The 25,112-nt window shown below is 36.4% G+C and overlaps 1 protein-coding gene across 2 annotated transcripts in view; it reads left to right on the forward strand.

The window, feature by feature from the left end:
- Ep300 (E1A binding protein p300) overlaps positions 1–25,112 on the forward strand; it is a 75,688-nt gene that overhangs the window by 25,663 nt on the left and 24,913 nt on the right. Inside the window, exons 3-14 of one of the 2 annotated variants that reach the window (XM_047548886.1) lie at positions 5,845–6,021; positions 7,625–7,886; positions 8,981–9,094; positions 10,193–10,438; positions 15,592–15,685; positions 16,260–16,397; positions 17,985–18,102; positions 18,743–18,917; positions 21,485–21,562; positions 22,017–22,126; positions 23,903–24,040; positions 24,540–24,977. In XM_047548886.1, the coding sequence (XP_047404842.1) occupies positions 5,845–6,021; positions 7,625–7,886; positions 8,981–9,094; positions 10,193–10,438; positions 15,592–15,685; positions 16,260–16,397; positions 17,985–18,102; positions 18,743–18,917; positions 21,485–21,562; positions 22,017–22,126; positions 23,903–24,040; positions 24,540–24,977 (2,088 nt within the window). The remainder of the gene's footprint in view (positions 1–5,844; positions 6,022–7,624; positions 7,887–8,980; positions 9,095–10,192; positions 10,439–15,591; positions 15,686–16,259; positions 16,398–17,984; positions 18,103–18,742; positions 18,918–21,484; positions 21,563–22,016; positions 22,127–23,902; positions 24,041–24,539; positions 24,978–25,112) is intronic. The other variant, XM_047548887.1, reaches the window with a different exon arrangement.

The following is a 25,112-nucleotide window of genomic DNA, read 5'->3' on the forward strand; positions in this document are numbered from 1 at the left end:
GCCAGGACTGTTTGTAACAGTCTTACAGGACTGTTTGTCCTAAAAAGAAATAGTTTAATTCCCATTATATTTGTAAGGAAACAAAGTCTCAGGGTTATAGAGAACTCTTGACTTTGTGAATTAAAAGCTCAAGTTAATTCCTATAGTTTTAATACCATTCAGTTATTATGATTCATATATTGATCTAAAGCCTACACAGCTAAAAAAACAAAGTGGTAATGTTTGCTACAACATTTGTCTTCTGACTTACTATAATCTTATATACAGTGATCATTGCTAGAGTTAAAGTAACAGTAATAGTCAAGACTATTTTCTGTAACCCTTTCCACAGTCCTCCTTTAATAATCCCTGGACTCTTTACAAACAGAATTCTGGAGCATCTTTATTACTTTTCAGTTCATTTTGCTCTGTAGTCTTAGGTCTGGGGAAAAAGAAAGCCTAACCCATATTTCCTCTGACATACTTGTGTTACCTGAATCCACTTAGTTTCATCTCCATATTTTTTATACCTTATGACTGATGAAAATTGGTGTTTAAAACAACAAAAATCACAAGTGCGGGGTGTAGCTCAGTGGTAGAGTACATGCTTAGCAAACTGAGGCCCTGGATTTGATCTCCAGCACCAAAAACCCAAACAAAAAATCTCTTGAGCATCATTCATTCACTTGAGTGTTGGCTTTAGGAGTAATCTCCTTCCGGGCAAAACAGGAGTTTTAATGTCAGTTTTGGAGCTCTTTTAAAATTAGCATCAGTTTGTGATGTTGAAGAGTCCTGAACCTATAAAGTTTTAAACTAAGAGCTATGATTATTGCATCTCTGTTTTAGAACTTAAATGGCTTGGGTTGAGAAAGTAGTACAGCAAGTAGGAAGTAGGAAGGACTGATTAAGGGCTTATTAGGTGGAAGGCAGGGAGGAAGAATCCATATGGAGAGAGAAACTGAAAAATAGTGTTTAGAATTTGGTGTAGGTTGAGGGCTCTGGTCTACATTTACTGTTGATTGCCCAGTACTTTAACTTATATGACTTGCATATAGATAATAACATAGTATTAACTTGCATTACTGTGGTGAATGCAGATCTGACCAAGACATAGGGATTTTTGACCCTGTTGTAAATAGGGATTTTTGACCCTGTTGTAAATGTTTCTAAAGTGTTAGCATTTTTTACATTTTGTGCTCTGCTCTTCACTTATTTGTCAATGTTTCTCTCTCTCTCTCTCTCGTTGATTCCTGTGTTGCCCAGCTTTCTAGTTTTAATATATTGGAAACATAGAGGTAACTTGTAGAATCAGAGTTTTTTGAGGATGGGTATTTGAGAATGAACCCAGGGTTGCTTACACATTGAGCCGCATCCCCAGCCCCCCACCCTTTTGTGTGTGTGTGTGTAATTTTGAGATAGGGTCTGTGTTGCATAGGGCCTTGCTAATTTGCTGAAGCTAACTTTGAATTTGGAATCCTCCTGCCTCAGCCTCCCAAGTCACTGGGATTACAGGCATGGGCCACTAGGCCGAGCCAGATTTATTTATTTATTTCCCTCCTTCCCTCCTTCCTTCATTCCCTTTACTCTCTTTCCTTTTTTTTTTCCTTTAGAAAAGAAAAAATAGTGCCCTGCAGTTTTTTCTTGACTTCTTCAAACTGTGACTTCCTTATTCTCTGCCTTTTCAGTTTAGTGAATGTCTGTATGGTAATGGGTAGTTGAACAGCTGGAGCACATTAGTTATAGAGAAGGAAACAAGATCAAGTCACTACAAGGTAGCATAAATTAAGTATAGTATATTTTCCTCCTGTTTTTTATGGTAGAGACTAGGAAAGGAGTTCAGGAGACAGGATAGTGATAGGAAGATTGCTTGTATCTTATTTTCTAATTCGAAGCAGAACTCTGAGGGAGATGAACGAGGGCGGAAAAAACAGGGAGTCTTTGACATAGTGACCAAAAACATCAAGAATAAAACACTGGGGGCTGGGGAGATAGCTCAGTTGGTAGAGTGCTTGCCTTGTAAGCACAAGGCCCTGGGTTCGATCCCCAGCACCCAAAAAAAAAAAAAAAAAAAAAGAATAAAACACTGCCACTTGACCAGCAATCAGTACAGTTTGTATATTTGAGACTCTAGTCTATAGTTCTATAGAGAGCTTGGAGTTTGTAGGTAATGCATCCATGACAGAGGGAACCAGAATGTCAGGAACTTGTTTAAATTTAGTTGCTCTAGGCAGGCAAGTAGTGTCCCTGCAGACAGTCATGAAACACCAGATCGTATTGGTATGTACCTGAGTAAAGATGTTACACTTTTTTTTTTTTTTTTTTGGTGGTGCTGGGATTGAACCCAGGGCCTTGTGCTTGTGAGGCAGGCACTCTACCAACTGAGCTGCATTCCCCAGCCCACAATGTTACACTTATTAACAGACACCAAGGCAGCTTACAAATTCCAGAATTTTGTTTACTCAAAGGTTGTAGCTCAGTGGTAGAGCACTTGACTAGGACGTGTGAGGCAGTGGGTTTGATCCTCAGCACCACATAAAAATAAATAAAAATATTGTGTTCACCTACAACTAAAATATTTTTCTCAAAAACAGACTTATAGACTGATTTATTATCTCTTAATATGTTACTCTCATGCATATGTGATAAATGGTTTTCATACTATCTCTCATGAATATCCATGCCAATTAAAGAAATAATTAAATGAAACCCAACTCCCCTCAGAGTAGACGTGTACTATTAGAGTGTAAATATCAGTACTTTAAAAAAGCATACTTGGCAACAACATTTATTTGAAACTACCAAACATCCTGAATTCTTATTTCTGTATTTGCCCCTATAATCTTCCTGACCATTTAGAATATTCCAGTTATTGGAGAGGAGATGGAATCAGTAAGTTTTTTTATTTTGACTGATTTCTGTTCAGGTCACCATATTCTTCATGCTATCTTCCAAACGGTGCCACTCATTCTCCCATCATCATTAGAGCATTAGCCAAATTACTTATCTCTCAGTCTCTGATTGCATTTAAAAATGGAACTGATATGATGTCATATTATGTAGATTTGCAGAAATATAAAGTAAATTTTATTTATAAATTCATATATTTTTATGACTTTTATCGTGTCTTCTCTGAATCACTAAGGTGTGATGTTGAAAGTTTTAGGGTGTCTAGATGATAGAGCTACAAAAATAAACGAACTAAGGTTCTTTCTCTTGTTTTGGTCCTGGGATTAAACCCAGGGGTGCTTAACCACTGTGCCACATGCTTAGCCCTTACTTATTTATTTTTTATTTTGAGACAGGGTCTTCCTAAATTGCTGAGGCTGGCCTTGAACCTTGTGGTCCTCCTCCTTCAGCCTCCTGAGTTGCTGGGATTACAGGCATGTACCACTGCACCTGTCTAGGTTCTTTCCTTTTTGTGCATGGTCTGCCTATAGAAGAGGCATATGTTTTGACAAATGATCACCTATGTCACATTTGATTGAAGGCCTGAAAACATGGCAGTGTAGAAAAGGAGCTCTAACTGTGACAATAGAGGAGTCACAATAGTAGCGTTCAAAATTAAGAGGATGAGCAGAATCTGCAGGTGCTTGTTAGTTATGGTTGTACCACCTAAGTAAGCAAAAAATGAAAAATGAAAATTTCATCTTTGTGATCTTAGTATTTATTTCCTTTACAGGCAGGCTAGCATCACAGTCAAATAGTAAAAGAAATGTGCCACTATTCAGTTGTAGTAAAAGAAAAGCTTAGGCAAATGTTAGAGACTGAAGAAGCATTATGGTTTCAGATTTATAAGGTATGGGTACAGAAAATAGTAAGATGCCATGAAGAGACAGACTTCATGAAGGTCCTGGTTATACCATCAATGGTATGTCGTCCATTAATGCTGACAGAAGGCAAGGTCTTTTGAAATTAGTTTGTATTAGTAGTGATGAGTTTGAATTAAGATGGTGACATTGAGCAGGTCTACGTGGAAAAGGGTGTGTGTGTGTGTTTAGAATTGAAGGTTCTTTGATAGGATTGGATCTGGCAGAGAGGGATGGAAGTCTGGTATGGCACCTTTTAAATTGGGCAGTAGCTTATAGTATTCTGAGTTACTATACTGAGTGCCTACTATTAGTCTCTAGTAGGAGTTGACGTACATTTGGGATCCTACAATTAGGTGGAGGGGAGAGTGGCTTCTAACTTGGTGTTTAAGGGAGAGAGTTGACAATTGCTTGAATTATTTAAAATAAATTTTAGGACTGGGATTGTGGCTTCGTGGTAGAACACTTGTCTAGCATGTGTGAGGCACTGGGTTCTGTTCTCAGTACTGCATACAAATAGATAGATAGATATATACATAAATATTCTTTGACAACCAAAAAAAGATTTTTTTTTTTAATTTAAGTAACTAGATGAATGAAAATGCATTTTTTCTAAGTTTCATCATTATATAGGACATTTGACTTTTGAATATTTTTGTTTTGTTTTTAGTAATTGGGATCTCAGAAGTGTTTACCACTGAGCCACACCTGTATCCCTTTTTATTTTTTATTTTGAGATAGGGTCTTGCTAAGTTGCTGAGTCTGGCCTGGAATTTGTAATCCTGCCTCATCCTTCTGTGTAACTGGGATTACAAATGTACAACATCAAACCCACCTGGCTCTTGAATTATTAATACTCTTCTCAGTTAATCATCATACATATAGTATGATGGTTCCAGGTGAACTAAACATAAATACAGAAAATCTAAAGTATATAGGAGTTGCAAAGTCAACTTACTTAAAGGGTTAAACAGGTAATTTAATGAATAGAGTAGCTTGGTTTAGAGGGCAGCAAGGATTAGTGTACAGTCAACAGATTTGCATGTTCTTTCCAAAGGATTCAGAATCAAAAGGGGTGTAGAAAACATTGTTTCAATGTCCCTAAGTTAAAAAAAAAAAAAAAAAAAAAAAGGATATATCTCACAAATGACCAGTTTTTTATCTTTTACAAAAATTAAATCATGGAGTACACAAACACTTGGACCTGTCAGACTCTGCCATGTTATATTTAGGCACAGGAGTTAGATGGCACAGGAATTTGAGTTGAATTGACCATAGTTTATACAATAAGTGAAAGTACATCAATGTAATATTGTGTGACTTAATGGAAATGATTGGCAAACCTTCTTTAATAGATAGTTATATGAAGATAATTAGAAGTGTTTCTAAAAGACCTTTATCTTAAGTATTTACATTAAATAACTTTGTAAATTTACTCTACTTCAGGCCCCTTGATCTTGATCTTAATCTTAAAAATGTACTTTCAAGGGCATGCTTTTATTTAATGTGTTTTGTGTGGTTCTAGGGGTTGAACCCAGAGGTACTTTGCCACTGAGTTACACCCCCAGGACTTTTCTTTCTTTCTTTCTTTCTTTTTTTGGTACCGGGGATTGAACCCAGGGCTGCTTGACCACTGACCCACATCCCTAGCTTTTTTTTTGTATTTTATTTAGAGACAGGATCTCACTGAGTTGCTTATGGTTGCACTAAATTTCTGAAGCTGGCTTCAAATTCATAATCCTGCCTCAGCCTCCCAAGCCACTGAGATTACAGGCATGGGCCACCAAGTCCGGCAAGGACTTTTATTTTGATACAGGGTATCACTAAGCTGCCAGAGTTGACCTTAAACTTGTGATCTTCCCATCTCAGCCTCTCAAATTGCTGGGATTACAGGCATATGTCATCACATTTGGCTAGTTATTCAGTATGTTTTCTAATATGAATAGAGGATTTTCTTTAAACTTGTTTCGTATATGGAAAATGAAATGGGAAAGGGCATAAGTAATATCTTAGTAACAGGTGAAAGGAAATTAATTTCTCTTCTATTTCTTACTGTTAGATGGGAATGATGAGCAACCCCAATCCTTATGGGTCACCATATACTCAGAATTCTGGACAGCAGATTGGAGCCAGTGGCCTTGGGCTCCAGATTCAAACAAAAACTGTACTACCAAATAGCTTATCTCCATTTGCAATGGACAAAAAGGCAGTTCCTGGAGGTGGAATGCCCAATATGGTGAGTACTTATCAGTAACTAGTATGTCTAAACTGGCAATTTAACAACAAAATAAAAACATAAAGCTTTGATACCTTCTGTATGTGCTAGGATTTGTACATTAGGAGCCTGAATTACACTAAGTATGTAATGGGTGAACCCTCTGAGGGAAGAGGAGGAGACTTGGTGTGTTCTTTTCCTGTTTCCTGTGGTTATTAACCAGTGAGAGGGCTCATCCAAACAGGAGCAAGAAAGCTGCATAATGAAGTTTCAGGGGCTAGCCTGAATTTGGCTGGTAAGCATTTCTGAGGAATAGGAAAGTGAAACCTCTCTGCTCTTGTGGGAAGGATTCTCTGGCAAAGGATCTCAATTCTCATTGACTGCATCTACTGATTTTTTTTTTTTTTTTTTTTTTTTTTTTTTTTTGCTACTACCATACCAAAGCTTGAACCCACGGCCTCAAGCATGCTGGGCAAGTACTCTGCCAAGAGCTACATCCCCAACTCTTTTAATTTTATTTTGAAACAGTCATCTTCAGTTGCCCAGGCTGCCATCTTAAAAATTCTTTTTTTAAATGCAGAGTCCTATAGTAATTTTATTTCTCTTTGAAATGTTTTAGTTTTTTGTTTTTCGTCATGGAAACTGACTGCCTATATTTTGGATAGTCCGCTAAGTACTAGAAAAATAAAGATTAAGAAAACATGGCGGGACTGGAGTTGTGGCTCAGTGGTAGAGCACTTGCCTGGCATGTGTGAGGCCCTGGGTTCAATATTCAGCACCACATATAAATAAATAAAATTTTAAAAGATCCATTGAAACTAAAACAATACTTGAAAAGAAAAGATGGCATCTCTGTCCTCAGAAAGACTTATTACTTTTTTTTATTTGGAGAAACTTATCTTCCAGAGTTTGTAATTTTTTTTTTTTTTTTTTAACCCTCTTGACTTCTAGTGAGTCAACCAAGAAGTTCCTCATTCTTTTTTCTTTTTTATGGTACTGGGGATTGAGAGCCCAGGTTTGCTTTACCAGTGAGTTATATCTTTAACATATTTTATTTGCCCATGGAATTTTATTTATTTATATGTAATGCTGAGAATCAAATCCAGTACTTCACACGGTAGGCAGGGGCTCTTCCACTGAACCACAATCCCAGCCCCTCCTTAACCTTTTTTGAGAGAGGATCTCACTAAGTTGCTAAGGCCGAGCTCAAATTGGTAATCCTCTTGGCCTCAGCCTCCTGAATAGCTGGGATTACCATACCAGGTAATGGAATGATGGCAGGTGCCTTGTTCTTTAAAACCTAAAGGAGTCTTACTTCTTAGTACTACTCACTTTCCCCTCTCCCAGTGGAGTTTATATTGTTCTTCTCTTTAACTTAGTTCTCTGTATATCATAAATTAATTATATCATTTGTTAATGCCATAATTTTTTCTTACTAAATTGAGCTTCTTGGTGGACTCATCATTTATTTATGTATTTGGATCCCCCATCAAAAAAGAAGTCTTGCATATAGTAGACCAACCATAAAGATCTTAATAGAAACTATCTAGATCCCTATTTAATAAGAGATGGCACACTATATGACATTTACTGTTAAATGTATCTTTATTGTTATATCCTACAGGGCCAACAATCTGCCCCCCAGGTCCAGCAGCCAGGCCTGGTGACCCCAGTTGCCCAGGGGATGGGTTCTGGAGCACATACAGCTGACCCAGAGAAGCGAAAGCTTATCCAGCAGCAACTGGTTCTCCTCCTCCATGCTCACAAGTGCCAGCGCCGGGAACAGGCTAATGGGGAAGTGAGGCAGTGCAACCTTCCCCATTGTCGCACAATGAAGAACGTCCTGAACCATATGACACACTGCCAGTCAGGCAAGTCCTGCCAAGGTGAGTGAACCCACATAAGAAGTTGTTGGTTATGTTTTTTACCTTGATTATTCTGATGGTATTATGGGTGTATACATGTGTCCAAACACATTAAAAATGTGTGTGTGTGTGTGTGTGTGTGTGTGTGTAGGTTTCTTAATATCTCAGTAAAGCTTTAAAAAATATTCCATTGTCTGGGTGTGCTACAGTTAATCCAGCTGGTAAAGGACCGCTTGGCTATCCAGCAATTATGAATAATGTTGCTATCAACAAAGATCATTTTGAGACTCCTCTACTCATAGTCCTCCAGTACATTAGGAAATGATAAAAATTAAGTTCATTTAATGAGCAGATATCTAGAGAGATAGTATGAGAGTTAAGATTCAAAGATCTTCCACTTTGTGGCCAGGCGCCTTAGCACATGCCTGTAATCCTAGCACCTTGGGAGCTTGAGGCAGGAAGATCACTACTCCAAAGCCAATCTCAGCAACAGCGAGGTGTTAAGCAACTCAGACCCCGTCTTTAAATAAAATACAAAGTAGGGCTGGGAATGTGGCTGAGTGGCCAAGTTGTCCCTGAGTTCAATATCTGGCACCCAGACCCAACCCCCCAACCCCAAAAAGGTCTTCCATTTTGAGATGGTCCTTGCTGGCTTTGATTTGGCCCATTATATTATCCTTTTCTTATCATTGAAGATATACTAACAGTCATGTACCCAAATAACTCAGTTTAATAGTCTCACCCAGCTAGTTTTATCCAATTTAGTAGTTTGTGTATAAAGTAATTAAAAAGTTGTTTGTAGGTGTGTGTCAGCATATTGACTTAGAATATCTTTAAGTATGTCTTATTGCATAGTGGTAGAAAATGGGGGCTTTGAAACAGTTTGAATCCAGCTGTGAATACTGTGGCCATGTGCAAAAATGCTTAACTTCTTTCTTGTTGTTGGCCTGTTTTTGTACTCTAAATTCTTGAGTAGTAATAGGAGCTATACAGTAGCACAGTTAAGAAGGTAAAATGTGTTGATACAGTGGTAGCACTTAGTAAGTGATTGAGAAGTTAGCTCTGGTTTATGTAAAAAGAAAATCCTGCTCTTGAAAATGTTTTCTCTGTTTTAGTGGCACACTGCGCATCTTCTAGACAAATCATTTCACACTGGAAGAATTGTACAAGGCACGATTGTCCTGTGTGTCTCCCTCTCAAAAATGCTGGGGATAAAAGAAATCAACAGTGTAAGTGATGAAGTCTTTTGAAGTTTATACCACAGCTATTCTGAGACTCTCACCATACTATTTGACAGAATCTAGAGTTTTTTTTTTTTTTTTTCCTTTTCTTTTCTTGTGGTACTGGGATTCAAACCCAGAGCCTCACATATACTAGGCAAGTGCTGTACTACTGAGCTATATTCCCAGCCCAGGGTACTTCTTGATTATGTGATGTTCCTGTAATTGCCTGGTATTGTCATACTATGTTGAAAAAATGGTTTTTTCCTTTTGATTTTTCTGCTTCCATTTAACCACATTAATGTGTGGAATTGAACTGTTTAATAGCTAAAATAAGATCCAGGAACTCTCAGTATTCATTCTTCTATTTAAACAGCAGTAGGTGAATTTGTGCTCCATTTTAAATGCATGGAAATTTCAATTGCTTTGGCATTGAGCAAGTTACTCTCTTGTACCTGAAATCTAAATAGTCAAATAATTTGAAATTATTTTAACAGAAGTAAAAACTGGTTTTTTCAAATCTCTTGATGAAAAAGAACTTTTCAAAGACAAGTAAAAATGCATTTTAAAAGTACATCTATCACATTTCTGTCACCATAAACTTTAAGCATTTAGGGTTGTAAAGGATGTGACAGTGGAAGTTCATTAAATCATGAATTCCCCAGAAGAAAATTCAGAATAGGAAATAATTCACCAGAGGGAAGAAACACACAAAGTTCACTGTGTAATTTGTAATGGAATAGATAGCTTTTTTTTTTTTTTTTTTTTTTTTTTTTTTTTTTAATCTCATTGACAGAAAAGATGCTTCGTGATTTGGTTATTTGTGTGGTTCTGAGGCATTCATATACTATTGGTGGGGACTTTGATACAGCCTGTTTGGTATTTTGGACAAAAAAATCTTTCATACCTATGATCCCTTTCAATCCCATTCAGTTTTGCATCTAGAAATTTTTTTCACAGGTAATGGGAGACAAGATACATATACTGAGATTTCATAATCACCTAACAATAATTTTGTGGTTTTTGAAATTTAAACGTGTCAGTCTTTTTTTTTTCTCCCCCCCACCATCTTTAATATTGTAATGCCATGTCTTTCATCTTCTATAGCAATTTTGACTGGAGCACCAGTTGGACTCGGAAACCCTAGCTCTCTAGGGGTGGGTCAACAGTCTACCCCTAGCCTAAGCACTGTTAGTCAGATTGATCCCAGCTCTATAGAAAGAGCCTATGCAGCTCTTGGACTACCCTATCAAGTAAATCAGATGCCACCACAACCCCAGGTACAGGCGAAGAACCAGCAAAATCAGCCGTCTGGGCAGTCTCCCCAAGGCATGCGGCCCATGAGCAACTTGAGTAAGTTTGTGTCTTCCTAGTAGCAGAGATGATATCGGTTGGGTGTATAAATGACATCTGTACTTGCAGTATTAACTACTTATTCTTTTCTCTCTTATTTTCTTAATTTTGGATATAAATTTTTCTTAAAAATCACGGCATAAAAGAATCCTTTATGATCCATATACCAGAGGTAACACTTTTGAATTACATCATTTTTGAGCCTTTTTTTTCTTTTCATTTTGCATATAGGAGTTTAAATTTCTAGAAATGAAAGTTAGATGAGATCCCTGTGTTATTCCATATCTTCTAACTACTGTGTGTATATCTTTCATAATCTGTATCTAGTACATCTTTTTTAGTAGTTGTCTAGTATTTCATTGTATATAATGATCTATTACAAATGGACTTTGAGGTTTCCAATTATTTTGCAGTTTTACAACTCACAGAAATTGTATTTGGCTTAAGGTATTATTTTGGTTTGAAATGTAGAGAAATGATTGTGGTTATTGTTGCTGTAGATTTCATGTAACTGGCAGCAGGAATAGTGTGCCTTTGGAAATAGATTTTTGAATAAACTGGTTTGCCAGTGTTCTGATATCCTAATTTGGTGTTTATTTCTTGCTCTGTTTGCATGTGATAAAAAGTGCTTTGCCCTCTGACTTTCCTTTTGCTCTCAGGCAGTTAAACATCTAAGTTCATTTTGTTTAAAAAGTTAAGATTCACAGGAGGTCTTAAGTTTTCAAGTAATTTTACCTCCCACCCCTTCTTCCAGTGCTGGGATAGAACCCAGTGAGCCAGGCATGTGCTTTCCCACTATACCACTCTCCTAGTCCTGTTCTTCCCCCCACCCCCCCTTTTTTTTAATTAAAGCTTTTTTCCACTGGGATGTTCTATTACCATTTTTATTTTTTGGTACTGGGGGCTGAACCCAGAGACTTTTTACCACTGAGCTACTAGCATCCCCAGTTATTTTTTTATTTTATTTTTTAAATTTTTTAATTTTTCTGTTTTGCATCAGAATCTCACTAAGTTGTTGAGGCTGGCCTCAAATTTGGTGATTCTCCTGCCACAACCACCCAAGTCACTGGGATTCCACGTGTGAGTCACTGTGCCCTGCTCTATTTTTATTTTTTTTAATATTCAGTCAAGGCATTTCCTCCTTGTCTGTTTGTGTTTACTAATAAAAAGTTTAGTCATGCCTTGGAATTCACAGGGTCTGGTTCCAGGATTCCCCACAGATACTGAAATCATAGGATGTTCAAGTCCCATATATAAAGTGACACTATTTTCATATGACCTCTAAACAACAACTTATATAAATTCAGTCATCTCTTGATTGCTATGTAGTTATCTTACTGTATCTTTTAGGGGCTAATAAGAATAAAAGTCTGAGTATGTTCAGTACAGAAAAAGTTCTTTCCACTTAAATACTTCTTTTTCACAGTACTGGGGGTTGAACCCAGGACCCCACAGATGCTAGGCAAGCACTACACCATTAAGCTATCCCCCACCATGCCTCCTTGAGTATATTTCTGTTATTTCAACAAACGAAAATGTTTTGATGCTTTACCAAATAGACTTAAAATGCCTCACCCACATCATTTTAACCCTAAGACATTCTTAGGGACTGTGTCAATAAGATGGATTAGATATGTAATTAGAAATTTAGAAAAATTCTGTCCCAAAATTGGGGCTAAAAAAAAATGTCTGTGTCCACAACAGTAGTAATTTAAAATCTATGTTCTTCCCTTGGTCATTAATGCAAATTTGAGGTAAAGATAACATTTTGGTGAATTCTTCATCCCTGTTTCCAATATATGAATAAAAATTTTGCCTTAAATTCTAAATTGGAGTTTTTTTAACCTATCTAGAGTCGGATAAAGACTGTCTATACATATCTTTTATATGCTATTATTTGCTATTTTTCCACATTTTTACCATATTTGCTTTTTTTCTGTATGGATTTGAGGCATCTCACCTTTTTATTTTATTTTTTGGCATCCCAGTTTTTTATACTAATTACATTATAGCATATATCCGGGCACTATTATGTATAATTATATCATTATCGAGCCTACAAAATTTTTCTGTGGTGCTGAGGATCGAACCCAGTACCTCGCATGTGCTAAGCAAGCACTCTACCACTGAGCTACAACCCCAGCCCTACAAAATTTAATATTTATTCAATAATGTCATCTGACATATATACAACATTCATTTAAATTTCCCCACTTTACCCCAAACTCCGTGTACACATTTTTTGGTTATGCCTCTTCTGTCTCTCTTAATCTAAAAGTCATCTAACTAAATTGTCCCACTGTATGGATTTGTCTGATTATTTCCCTGTTAAACTTTTCAGACTAACATTTCTTAGCAGTGGTATGTGTGTGAACATTTTTTTAAAATATCAGTTATCAATGTATCTTTGTATTCCTGTTTGCCTTTAATGCCTATTTGTCGGGGAGTTGGGGTACTGGGGATTGAACTCAAAGGTATTTTATCACTGAACCACATTCCCAGGCCTTTTTGGTTTGTTTGTTTGTTTGTTTGTTTTTCTGGGTTTTTTTGTTTGTTTGTTTGTTTTTGTTTTTTTTGAGACAGAGGCTTTCTAAGTTACTTAGGGTCTCCCAAGTCACTGGGATTACCGGTGTGCACCCCATGCCTAGAGTAATGCCTATTCTTTAGAGTATTCCTGTTCTCTTGTTTTATTGCTGCCCTTCAAATTTTTTATCATCTTTCAGGTATTTTATAAAAATTCTGTTATTACGAGATGCTTACTTTCTCAGTTTGCTTTTGTATTCTTTTTACAAAGACTTTATATCTCACTTATTTGGTAGCTCTTATCTCTAGTTTATGTCCCCAGTATTTGAGATCATTCAAATACAGTATTTATTATGGAGGTATGTCACACCATCTTTACCTAACGTAGTACTGGTCAGAATGAAAAACTGAAGCAAACATAATGATGCCATGTGGAAGATACGTTCACAATTCCAACTTGGGTAGCAGGTATGTCTCTCATTGTGGCACAATTGGTTGTAGTACTGGAATATATCAGGGTGTGAATTTTAGGTAACAGATGGACAAAGTAGTAGTAGAACAAATGATATGCAGCTTTCAGATGTTCCATGCTGGAGTGTGGAATAGACATACTAAGAGGGCTTGGGGGCTTGGTCTCTACATTAAACACCATTAGTTTGGCTAGACAGGCAAATGATTAAGTAGGCAGTGCTATGCAATTTTTCTTACATGAATCGGGACAGGTTGTAGAGATTCTGTAACAGGGAGGGGGTAGGAAATTCTTTTTGAAGCCTAGAATTTTTAATTATATATTTTAATTTAAAAGTATAGCTTACCATCAATTAGAGCCCTATGTGATTATGTTGTAACACTTTCTCAAATCTTCTGGTTACTAGTGCATTCAGTTAGTCTGAAAATTTTATTGGGATGAGATCCCTTCTAAGACTTAGAAAACACAAGTATATTCTCTTGCTGGTTCTTGGGTGCTATGAATTTTCTTTTCTTTCTTTTGATTCCTTGGTAATGCCGGTAAAGTCTGATTCCCTGCTTTCTTGTGTTCTAAGTGAATGTGCACTGTTAGGGTCTTAAGTAATTAATCAATGTAGCTGGGTATTTCTTCTCAAGCTATCATATAGCTATTACTGGGAACCAATGTTAAATGAATCTGGAGAATTTGGAAAGAATGTTTTTCTATTTCCTGTGCCATCAGAAAGAAGTAAGATATGCAAGATCATATATTGTGTAACCAGTTTTTTCCTTCATTGTACTATTGTTTTTGCCATCAGTAAAACAGATCTGTTACACATACACAATTTTTATATAAAGGCATTATTTACATATGAAGTGTCTATGGTAACAAATACAGAATTGTAAACAACAGTTTGATTTTAGAAAGACCATTCCAGCATTTCAGAGAGCCAGGCTGTTGATATCAGAAGAAAAATATTTAGGAACCACAATGAAAGAACAGTACTTGTCTTCATTAAATATTGTTTATAGATCTAGCTAATTTATTTGCATTTCAATGGGAAGTTTTGTTGTTTTTGAAATAACTTTAGGTGTATATTAATAAAGTTCTGACATGAAAATCTATGAATTTAGTGTGAATTTACTGTTGGATATTTTAAATAAATAAATAAATTATTCATTATAATTGTTCATTGGAGAAGAAATACATACACATAGAGCTTACTCAAACCATTTAACAGGAATATTGAATTAAATGTGTTTTTCTTTAACCCTAACTCTACATCTCATCCCAGTGTCGAGCAGTCAACATACTCCTATGTCCTTACGTAAATTTTCTGTGCTTATGAAAGTACATGTGTATAGTTCAGTTCTATGAATGATTTTGTAGTTTTTAAAGTTTTTGCTTTTAATATTATTAAATCTATGTTACTGTAGAGTCTGGATCTATACATAGATAACAATAAAACAAATTATCAGAAGTGGAAATTCTATGTCAAAGAAAATTTGCATATGTTAATACTCACCAAATACCTGTTCCTAGAGTTTCTCAGTTTATATTCATCCTGCATTTGGGTTGAAAGTGTTTTTTTTCCCCATATTCCTTTGAACACAGTTTCAGTTTTTTATTTATGTTTATTTACTTATTTATTTGTTATTGGGGATTTAAGCCAGGGTTGCTCTACCACTGAGCTATATCCCCAGCCCTTTTCGTTTTTCATTTTGAGACAGGGTCTCAGTAAATTGCTGAGACTGGCCTTGAACTTGAGATCCTCCCATCTCAGCCTCCTGAGCCTTGGGATTACAGACATCTGCTGCTGCACCCAGCTCAACACATAGTTTTAAAATAGCAACTTTTAAAAAGTTTTGACAGTTTCTTACATTTAAAAATATATTGTTTCAAATTCTTTAAGTGCAGTTCAGCATATTTGCATTTTTTTCAAAGCTGTTATATTTCTTTTTCTGGGAATTGCCCATTTCTTTCCTCTTGGATTATCTTTTATTGGTTTTGTAAGGGTACTTTTGTGTATTAGCTTTTACATGTTGCTAAATATATTGTCAGTAATTATTGCATGTGCAGCAGAGTTTTTCTAATTTGTCATTTGTCTCAATTTATGTTGTTTATTGAATGGTGGCTATTTTATTTATTTCTGTTTTCTGTTATTTACTTTGTTTTGAAATAGGTGCTACTCCTATGGGAGTAAATGGAGGTGTAGGGGTTCAAACGCCGAATCTTCTTTCTGACTCAATGTTGCATTCAGCCATAAATTCTCAAAAGTAAGTTTTGTTTTGCTTTGACCCTTAGTCACATTTCAGATGAATTCCTGAGTGTTTTAGCTAGCTTTCTTGATATTTTCTTTATGAAATAAGAGAAATATGTTGTACTTTCTACTCTTAATTTAAATCGTATCAGTAATCTGGGGTAACCTATAGAATTCCAAACACAGGATGTTTTAGGATCATATCAGCATGAAAATAGAGTTCTACATATCTTATAGTTAAGAACCCCATTATCCAAGGAGTTCCCGAGACAAGCTATGTTCAAGTGACTGCTTTGTCGTTTGACATGATCTTGTTTTTCCGAACACAATTCTTTATTTTCTCCTTTATAAAAGGAAGTATAATTCTTTTTTCCCCTCACACCAGTGCAAACACATAACACAAACAAATGTAGTTATGCATATATTCCCCCTTGTGTACCTATACTTGCCATAGGGAATTAGTCCCTCCTTTATGCAAATAGGCTTGCCATTGGTTATTGGACCCATGGCAGTAATCAATGTCAGCACTAATTAAATGAGGTCTTCTCTCTCCTGCCTGTCACTAAAAGTATTTTATGACTACTTTAAAGCCCAATGATAAATGAAAATGCCAGTGTGGCCTCCCTGGGTCCCATGCCAACAGCTGCTCAACCATCCAGTACTGGAATTCGGAAACAATGGCATGAAGATATTACTCAGGATCTTCGAAATCATCTTGTTCATAAACTGTAAGTAATATTGTGGGTATGTCTTATTTATAAGAACTGTTACATCAGCATTCTTCCAATCTGCTAGACTTTTAACCACCAAAGAAGTATTACTGGTAATGATACTATCGATGATGATAATTATGTTCTTGTGTCATTCTTGCTTCTCAACCTTTCTTCTCTCTCCCGTTTGTAGATTTTCAGCTTTAACATTGTGTGAACTATTTTCCCTAGTGTCAACAAAGAATAAATTAATTTACAGTTGTTCATTTTAGTGTCATTGCCTTGCAGGATTTATATATATTTCATATGAAAACTTAGTTCTCAGTTTTTTAAAATATTATAGAGGTAAGATCCTTTTCTGTTAATCCTGGTACAGCTTTTATGTTGACAAGTCCAATGTAGTTAGGTAGTTGCTCCGGTCTTCCAGTCTTCCAAATGTACATGATAGTTCATGAAATACTTTCTGCACTATGTGACTTTGATGTATGCCAGGTACTCCTCTTCACAGACTCCATCTTGAAGCAGTTTTTGTCAGATGAAAACATAGGGAGTGGTAAAATTTAATGTACCCAAGATCAGAAAAGCAGAGTTTAGATTTTATGGATTAGACTTCACCCTTGAAAAAGCAAGAAGCATTTTTTTCTTGGAGAAAGTAGTCTTTCCATTTCAACTCCACTCATAGCAGGATCTCCTTTGTTTTACTTCCCCCACCCCACCCCCGCTCTTTTTTGGTGGGATTAGGAGATGATACTAGAGATTAAACCTAGGGTTGCAGCACCACTGAGCTACAAACCTAACCTTTTTTTTTTTTTTCTTCTTCTTCTTCAGTTTTGAGACAGGGTCTCACTGAGTTCCTAGCCTTGAACCTGAGATCCTCCTGCCTCTTTCTGCCTTTCAAGTAGTGTGTACTACTAGCCACATTTTTTTAATTGACTTGATTGAATCATCAGACTTATGTTGGTTTAATTTACTTTGTTGTTACATTAGCCTATCAGTTATTCCTGAGTTTTATATGGTAGCACTATAAATGGAATCTGACAAGACATGAATGCTGTGGTTTTAATGAATTAATAAGGAATAACCATGTTGTAATTTTGTAATTAAATTGTTTTGGGAACTTTTATTTATTGATGGAGGCAGTAGATTATTTCAGATTGATCTGGGTTAATGTTAAAAGCTTTTTGTGCACTTTGACATTTTGTACCAACTCAGGTTGTGCCTTCTAAACTACCACCTCCATTGTCTTGATCTGGTTCCTTCTAGTACTGTACAATTGAACTATTATGACGAAGGTCAGGGTTTTTTTGTTTTGGTTTAGTGCTTTATAATTTTGGGGGGTATTCATATAGAGTAATAGGAACCAGAGAATATTTTTATGGAGTCATTTCTTATATTGTAATCAGACCATTTTTGTCTTAATACAAAAAATTTTCATTTTGGTAAGTATTGCTATATATATATGAATACATCTTTTTTTTTTTTTTCCCCCTTAACTCTGTATGTTCAGTGTATAAATCGGGAAAAATATAATAAGAGTATTGTACATTTCTGTGACATGAGTGAAAAGCTGACATGGCATTACAATGGTAGGATATTCTGTTCCAGTGTTCAAGCCATATTTCCTACTCCGGATCCTGCTGCTTTAAAAGACAGGCGGATGGAAAACCTAGTTGCATATGCTCGAAAAGTAGAAGGGGACATGTATGAATCTGCAAATAATCGCGTGAGCATCAAATTTTGCTTTTCTGTTGAGAATTACAAGTGGACCTGTTCTGATTATTTAATTTACACTTCAGTAACATAACAGGTGATACAGTGCTTCTAAGAGTACTCCCTTTTAAAAGCTGCCTCATTGTTTTATGTCAGCACAGTCAATATAAAGCAATTTTTTGTGTATAGCATCAAAGTTCTTATATTTTTTTCACTTGATACGTACACTCACATGTACTTTAGATTGTCACCTTAAAATGACAGATTTGTACTATTTTCTCTAGAACAGGGTATATTAGCTGTTCAAAATTTTCATCTCAAGTAGTATTGTAGTTTCTCTATATTAATTGAACTTTCTTTTTAAATTGACACTAACTTGAAATGTAGGATGTTCTTTCCATGTCTTACAAGTTACCAGTGTATATTTTGGAAACCTACTTTTAGAGGTCATACTTTATTGTATAAATTCATAATAAAACTATTAGCCACATGATCATTCCAAACATGAACTTATTGTTGCAATGACCAAAGAAGATAAATTAGATTTTAGTTTCTGTCTACTCTTTAAATGAATCCTACATTTGTTCTTTATTTTTTCAGTTAACCAATGATAGTTCTTTTTCCCTTCAACTCTCTTCTTTCACTTCAAAAAGGCTGAATACTATCACCTTCTAGCTGAGAAGATATATAAGATTCAAAAGGAACTAGAAGAAAAACGAAGGACTAGACTACAGAAACAGAACATGCTACCAAATGCTGCAGGCATGGTACCAGTGTCCATGAATCCAGGGCCTAACATGGGACAGCCACAACAAGGAATGACTTCTAGTAAGTGGATTTACTTATGTTGGGAAGCAGTTGATAGTGTATGTTTGTTTGTGTGTTGTCAGTACTAGAAATTGAACCAAGGGCCTTGCATGCTACCCTGTGGTACGTCCTTCACCCTTCTGTTTTTATTTTGAGACAGGGTCTTACAAAGTTACCCATGCTGACCTCAAAGTTATGCTCTTCCTGCCTGAGCCTCCCAACTAGATGGGATTAAAGACCTGTGCCACCTCACCCAGTTTATAAAATGGTTTCCAAACAAAGCCATTAATTTATATAAGCTGTGTAGTTCTTCTAGGGTTATCAGACAGCCTTTTGTCAATGAAATGAAAATAGTTAATCCACTAAATAGTTCATCCATGAGTAAAAACAACAATCAAGAACTGGGGTTGTAAATCAGTGGTAGAGAGCTTGTGAAACACTGCCATCAATTCTCAGCATCACATATAAAAAAAAAAAAGGTCCATTGACAGCTAAAAAAAAGTATTTTAAAAAATGACAGTTGAACTGTATATTAAGATTTCTGGACATGATACTGAATTCAGTAATAATCTGACATTTTTAGAACCCAAAATAGCCTGCTCTAAAGTGGAACCTAGAAAATGATGGCTTGAGTGTGACAGGCAGCCAGTAGAGGTAGACCAGCTGCTAGGTTCAGCCTCCTCCCCCTTAAATGCTTCCTGAAAGTGCAGGAGATCATGTTGCAATGTTATGCTTCCTCATCACAGTGTATTCTGTGGCTAATGACAAATTTTTAGAAGCATAGTAGCATTTAAAATCCTGTCTTGTTATTTCTGGTTGTAACCTCATTCTCTACTTAATGATTTAACATAACTGTGACTATTACACATTACCTGGTTCATTCATTGACTTGTTATTAGGTCTAAATACTGAAATATGGAGTGGGACACAGACATAAGAACACAGGCTGTTGAAATGATGTGACAAAGGATATTTATTCCTATTGAGTTAGGGAATAGTGGCTATCTATAAGAAGTATGAACTGAAAGACCAAATAGAAATTCTTATACCAACTGTGGACCATTGGGACTAAGGAATTCATCTTCCTCAATCCTTGGCCTTTTGCAGCCATATTTGATAACTGCATTGTGCCAGATGCACTGTTGTTGTTGTTGTTCGAGACAATCTCATGAAGTTGCCCAGGCTTCTGGCGTAGAACTTGCAGTCTTTCTACTTTGGCTTCCCGAGTAGCTAAGATTTCAGGCATCTGTCACTACATCCAGCTATATACACTCTTTTCTAACTGGGCCTAGGTATATAAAGAATTAGAGCAGGATTTCTGGCAGAAGGAGAGTAGTACATATGGAGGCCCAATGGCAAGGGAAGAGAAGTGTACTTTTTGAGTAGTGTAAGAAAAAATGTTCTGGAATAAGAAAATTAGGAATAGATTGGAGAGATGACCTCAACACAAAAATAATGACTCAGAAAATAAGAGATAATGATTCAAAAAAAATTTTTTTTAATTAGTATAGTAACTAAGGAAATTAAGACGTACACATGTTTGAAATACTCGGTTAGAATTTGCTTAAGTAGTCTAATATCAGTAAAAATGACATGGTAAGTTTGCTTTTAGCTCATATTGAATCTGACATTTTATAAAATGAGATCTTCCCTTATCCACATTCATAGCGATTAATCATAGATGAATATAGTGGTTTTAAGCTTTAAGAGAATATTAATATTGAAATAGACTATTCAAGAAAATGTAAAAGATATTGAGAAATTTCTCTATAACTAGACACTACCTGAAAGCTTCAAAGAAAAAAAAATAGTAGAATGTATCAGAAGCAGTACTGGCCTGAACAAACTGAGGAAAGTATTTTCAATATTAAGGATGATAATCACCTTAATATGACATGAGGGAGGAAAAAGATGAATCAAGAGGAATTATGGAAAATATATATGAAGGAACAATTAACAAAATCAATAGTGATTATTTGGAGGGGTCTCTAAAAGGTAAAATTCCCATATACGACAAGTTGTGAGTCGTATGAAGTGGTGGTATCTCCTGTGCCTGAGACTTGACTATGACTAACTCAGGAGGAAGGAGGTGGTCACTGACATCTTTTGTCCCAGGATGGTGGAGAAAATTAATATTTTTCTCTGCACACTTCATTGGATATACAGATGATCCAAGAAGATTAAAATTCATGTTTATATTTAAATCTCACTTTAGAATATTTTTTATTTTTGTATTTAGGAAACATGATACAGTTCAATATAACATGAAGAGATTTTCTTCAGGCTCATGACTAGTTCAGAATGTTATTCTTTTGAGAGTCAGGCTGAGTTTTTCAAGCTATATTATGTATATATATATATATATTTTTTTTTTTTTTTGATGTTGATAGACCTTTATTTTATCCATTTTATTTTTATGTGGTGCTGAGAATTGAACCCAATGCTTCACTCATGCTAGGCAAGTGCTGTAACACTGAGCCACAGCTCCAGCCCACATATTATTATTAATAATATATTGTGGATCGTTGTTCTACGAAGGGCAGCTGGTACAAAAATACTTGTTCAACCATTTCTCTTTTCCATTCCAGATGGTCCTCTACCTGACCCAAGTATGATCCGTGGCAATGTGCCAAACCAGATGATGCCTCGGATTACTCCACAACCTGGTAAATTGTGAAAGAAAAATCCATTTTTAAAAGTCTCTGGTGTACTATAAAATTATATTGGCCATCTTATTTCCTTCTTTAGACCACTTTGAAGTATCATAATTATCTGCTTGGGAAATTAGAATACTTCTTGGAGTTGAAGCCCACAGAGGAAGGGGAGGGTAAAGAGCAGATTAGATGGCAGGTTAAAGGGCACATGACAGTAAATGATAAAGCATCCATTTCAAAACAGCTGGCTAAGTTGGAATTTACTGGAGATCATAAAATTTCATGTAGAAACCATGTGTTAGTTGACCAGTTCTTAACTACTGGGAATGAAACATTCATTTGTAGTTATGAGAATGAAAGTAAGTTATTAGTTCTGAGAAAATCACACAGAATCAGATATAAAAACTCTCGTCAATTCTCTTTTCCTCGAAGGTATTCAGATAAAATATTTTGCATGAATTCACAGGTTTAAATCAGTTCGGGCAGATGAGTATGCCCCAGGCCCCTATTGGACCCCGGCAAACCTCTCCTCTTCAGCACCATGGACAGTTGGCGCAGCCTGGAGCTCTCAACCCAGTAAGTTTGACTTTGGGTAATCGGTTTGACCTCTACCTGATACATTAAATTTTTTTTTTCTTTGTTTCTACTACATAAACTACAAGACCTTGTTTTTATACTGCAATTCTGCTGTAGTTGGCTTTTTATAAACATGATAAAATGATATGTTTAAGGATAAGAACAAATAGTTTCAGTACTTTAGATAGAGTGGCAAAAACAGAATTATATGCCACAATTCAGAAAGAAATGTTCTTAATTTTTTGCTTAGCTCATTTACTTAGAAAGTACTCTTTAGAGATTTTTCCTGATTTCTTACCCTGAGATATTACACAGGTATAATTTGAAGAAAATTCAAGTTAAAAAAAAGTGGTATTATGTATTGAGTTTTGCAGGTGTGGATACTAGGGATCAAGGGTATTTTAATATTGAGCTATATCCCCAGCCTTATTTAATATAAAATAGCATCTCAGTTAATTGCCAAGACTATTCTTAAATTTGCCATCCCTCTGCCTTGACCTTTGTTGCTGAGAGTACAGGCATGTGCCATTGTGGCCAGTTCTTGTGTACATTGGGGAATTAATTATGGCTAAATTGTAGTAAATTAAAACATTTTGTAGGCAATAATTTTGAAGCTTAGATAATGGAACAAACGTTGCTTGTAATTTTAAATGTAAAAAAACAAGTTGCTAAAATGTATATATCATAGCTGACAAAAGCAAACAGTCTCCTGTCCTTGGAATCTCAATGTTTAACCTTCACACTTTGCAGTTGGCACTTCTCTATAGTTCCTGTCTTCCCCTCTCCAAGCAGGGAACTATGTTTTGCAGGGAACTAAGGGTGATGGAAGGGCAGTTGTCTGATTCTAGAACCTGGAGAGTAGAGACTTAGCATCATGTTGCTGCTTTTGTAAACTCTTAGCTACCCATCCAGCTCGTGCCTGTGTAACAAACCTTAGCCTGCCCTTTATATTTAGCATGTGCCACGATTTCTTGTGACTTTTTGAAGTTTTCTAGCATTTGTACTTCTTACGAATATGTCATATTTAACCATGCATCCTGTTCTTTTTGATTTATAAGGCAGTTGCTTTTCTTTGTTTATGAAGTTTTCTTCTTTTGGTACTCCAGTTTTCGTACCTGAATTTAGCCAGGTACCATGATGCACACCAGTAAGGCCAGTCTCAGCAGCTTAATGACACCCTGTCTCAAGAAATAAAAAATATGTCCCAATGCATAAGCACCCCTAGATTCAACCCCTAGTACTGCAGAAAAGTAAAATAAATAAAGTCTGTATTTATGGAGGACAATTACAGAAATGAGATTTAACAGTCCCTAGAGCATTCACATCATCAATCTTGTCAGCAAGATCTTGGAATATTTTGCTCTTTCCTGTTACAGAGTCTTATTTGTTTATGAAAACACCACTAACATGAGCAAAGAGCTCATATGATTGTAATTCGCTCTCCACACTTTAACACTGTGCACACAGTTGTCTCGATACTTTGTCAGAGTTCCAGGTATATTTGGGTACCAAGAGAGTGCTTTCTAAAGTATCCATCTTCTTGTTATTCCTTGAGTAGGCTTGGGTATACTCTGAGGCTATTCTGTTTTCTTGGTTGGCATGAGAGTTGATTATTCCACAACTGTATTTCACCCTTGGTACTCTTACTTCTGCACACATTCTCTTCATTTTGCCTGTCTCTGCTTTAAAAGCCTGGCAGCAGAGCCAGAGCAGTTGATAGTTCAGTTGTAGTAGAAGAACTATAATGAAGCAGTTTGTTGCTCTGATTTTTTGCAGCCTATGGGCTATGGGCCTCGCATGCAGCAGCCTTCCAGCCAGAGCCAGTTCCTCTCCCAAACTCAGTTCCCATCACAGGGAATGAATGTAACAAATATGCCTTTGGCTCCATCCAGCGGTCAAGCACCAGTGTCTCAAGTATGTTTCACAAATGGATTTTTTACTTACCTTTGTAATTCTCTTGATCTAGGTTTTTATAGTGAAGGGTGGCAGAAAACAATTAGGAAAAAACCAGGGTTGGTTGTTTGTTTAGTAACAATTTTGGATTTCAGAACATGAAACAATTACTTTGTGATTTAAATTGGTGCTTTTAACATTTTTTTGAGGCATAAAACACTTTCAGAACTGAAAGTTGAGACTGTAATGTAGGAGGAATTGTGACTGAAAGGTCTTAGGAGCTCTGTGTACTCAGTCTCCTGTGCCTCTGCAGTGCTAAAGCCATTCTGCTGAATGGTTTGAAGTCTCTTCAGTTAAGTACTAAATCGGTCATGTCATCCAAAGATAATGCCCCAGAAGTAGGATTTTCGTAGGGCATTTTAAATAGAGAACTTGCTGCTTTCTGTTTAATCATTTTATGTCCTAAATGTATGTAACTTGCCTATATAAATACCTTTTTTTCCCCTTCATTTTAATATAGGCACAAATGTCCAGTTCTTCCTGTCCAGTGAACTCTCCTATAATGCCTCCAGGGTCTCAAGGGAGCCACATTCATTGTCCCCCTCTCCCTCAGCAACCTCTGCATCAAAATTCTCCCTCTCCTGTACCTAGTCGTACCCCAACACCTCACCACACTCCCCCAAGCATAGGGGCTCAGCAGCCACCAGCAACAGCAATTCCAGCCCCTGTTCCTACTCCTCCTGCCATGCCACCTGGACAACAGCCCCAGGCCCTACATCCCCCATCTAGGCAAACACCTACACCACCAACAACCCAGCTTCCTCCCCAAGTGCAACCTTCACTTCCTGCTGCTCCTTCAGTTGACCAGCCCCAACAACAGCCTCGCTCACAGCAAAGTACAGCAGCCTCCGTTCCCACACCAACAGCACCACTGCTGCCTCCGCAGCCTGCGACTCCAGTAAGTGGAGATTGGGTCTTACACAGAATCATTTGAACCAAATGTGCACTATTACTAGTCTCATTTATTTCTTTTGTTATTTCCATGGATAGAATGGAACCCTTTCCATTTTGTTGCCTAACATAAAAGGAGCTC

The sequence above is a fragment of the Sciurus carolinensis genome, chromosome 4 (assembly GCF_902686445.1).
Source record: "Sciurus carolinensis chromosome 4, mSciCar1.2, whole genome shotgun sequence".
Lineage (NCBI taxonomy): Eukaryota > Metazoa > Chordata > Mammalia > Rodentia > Sciuridae > Sciurus > Sciurus carolinensis.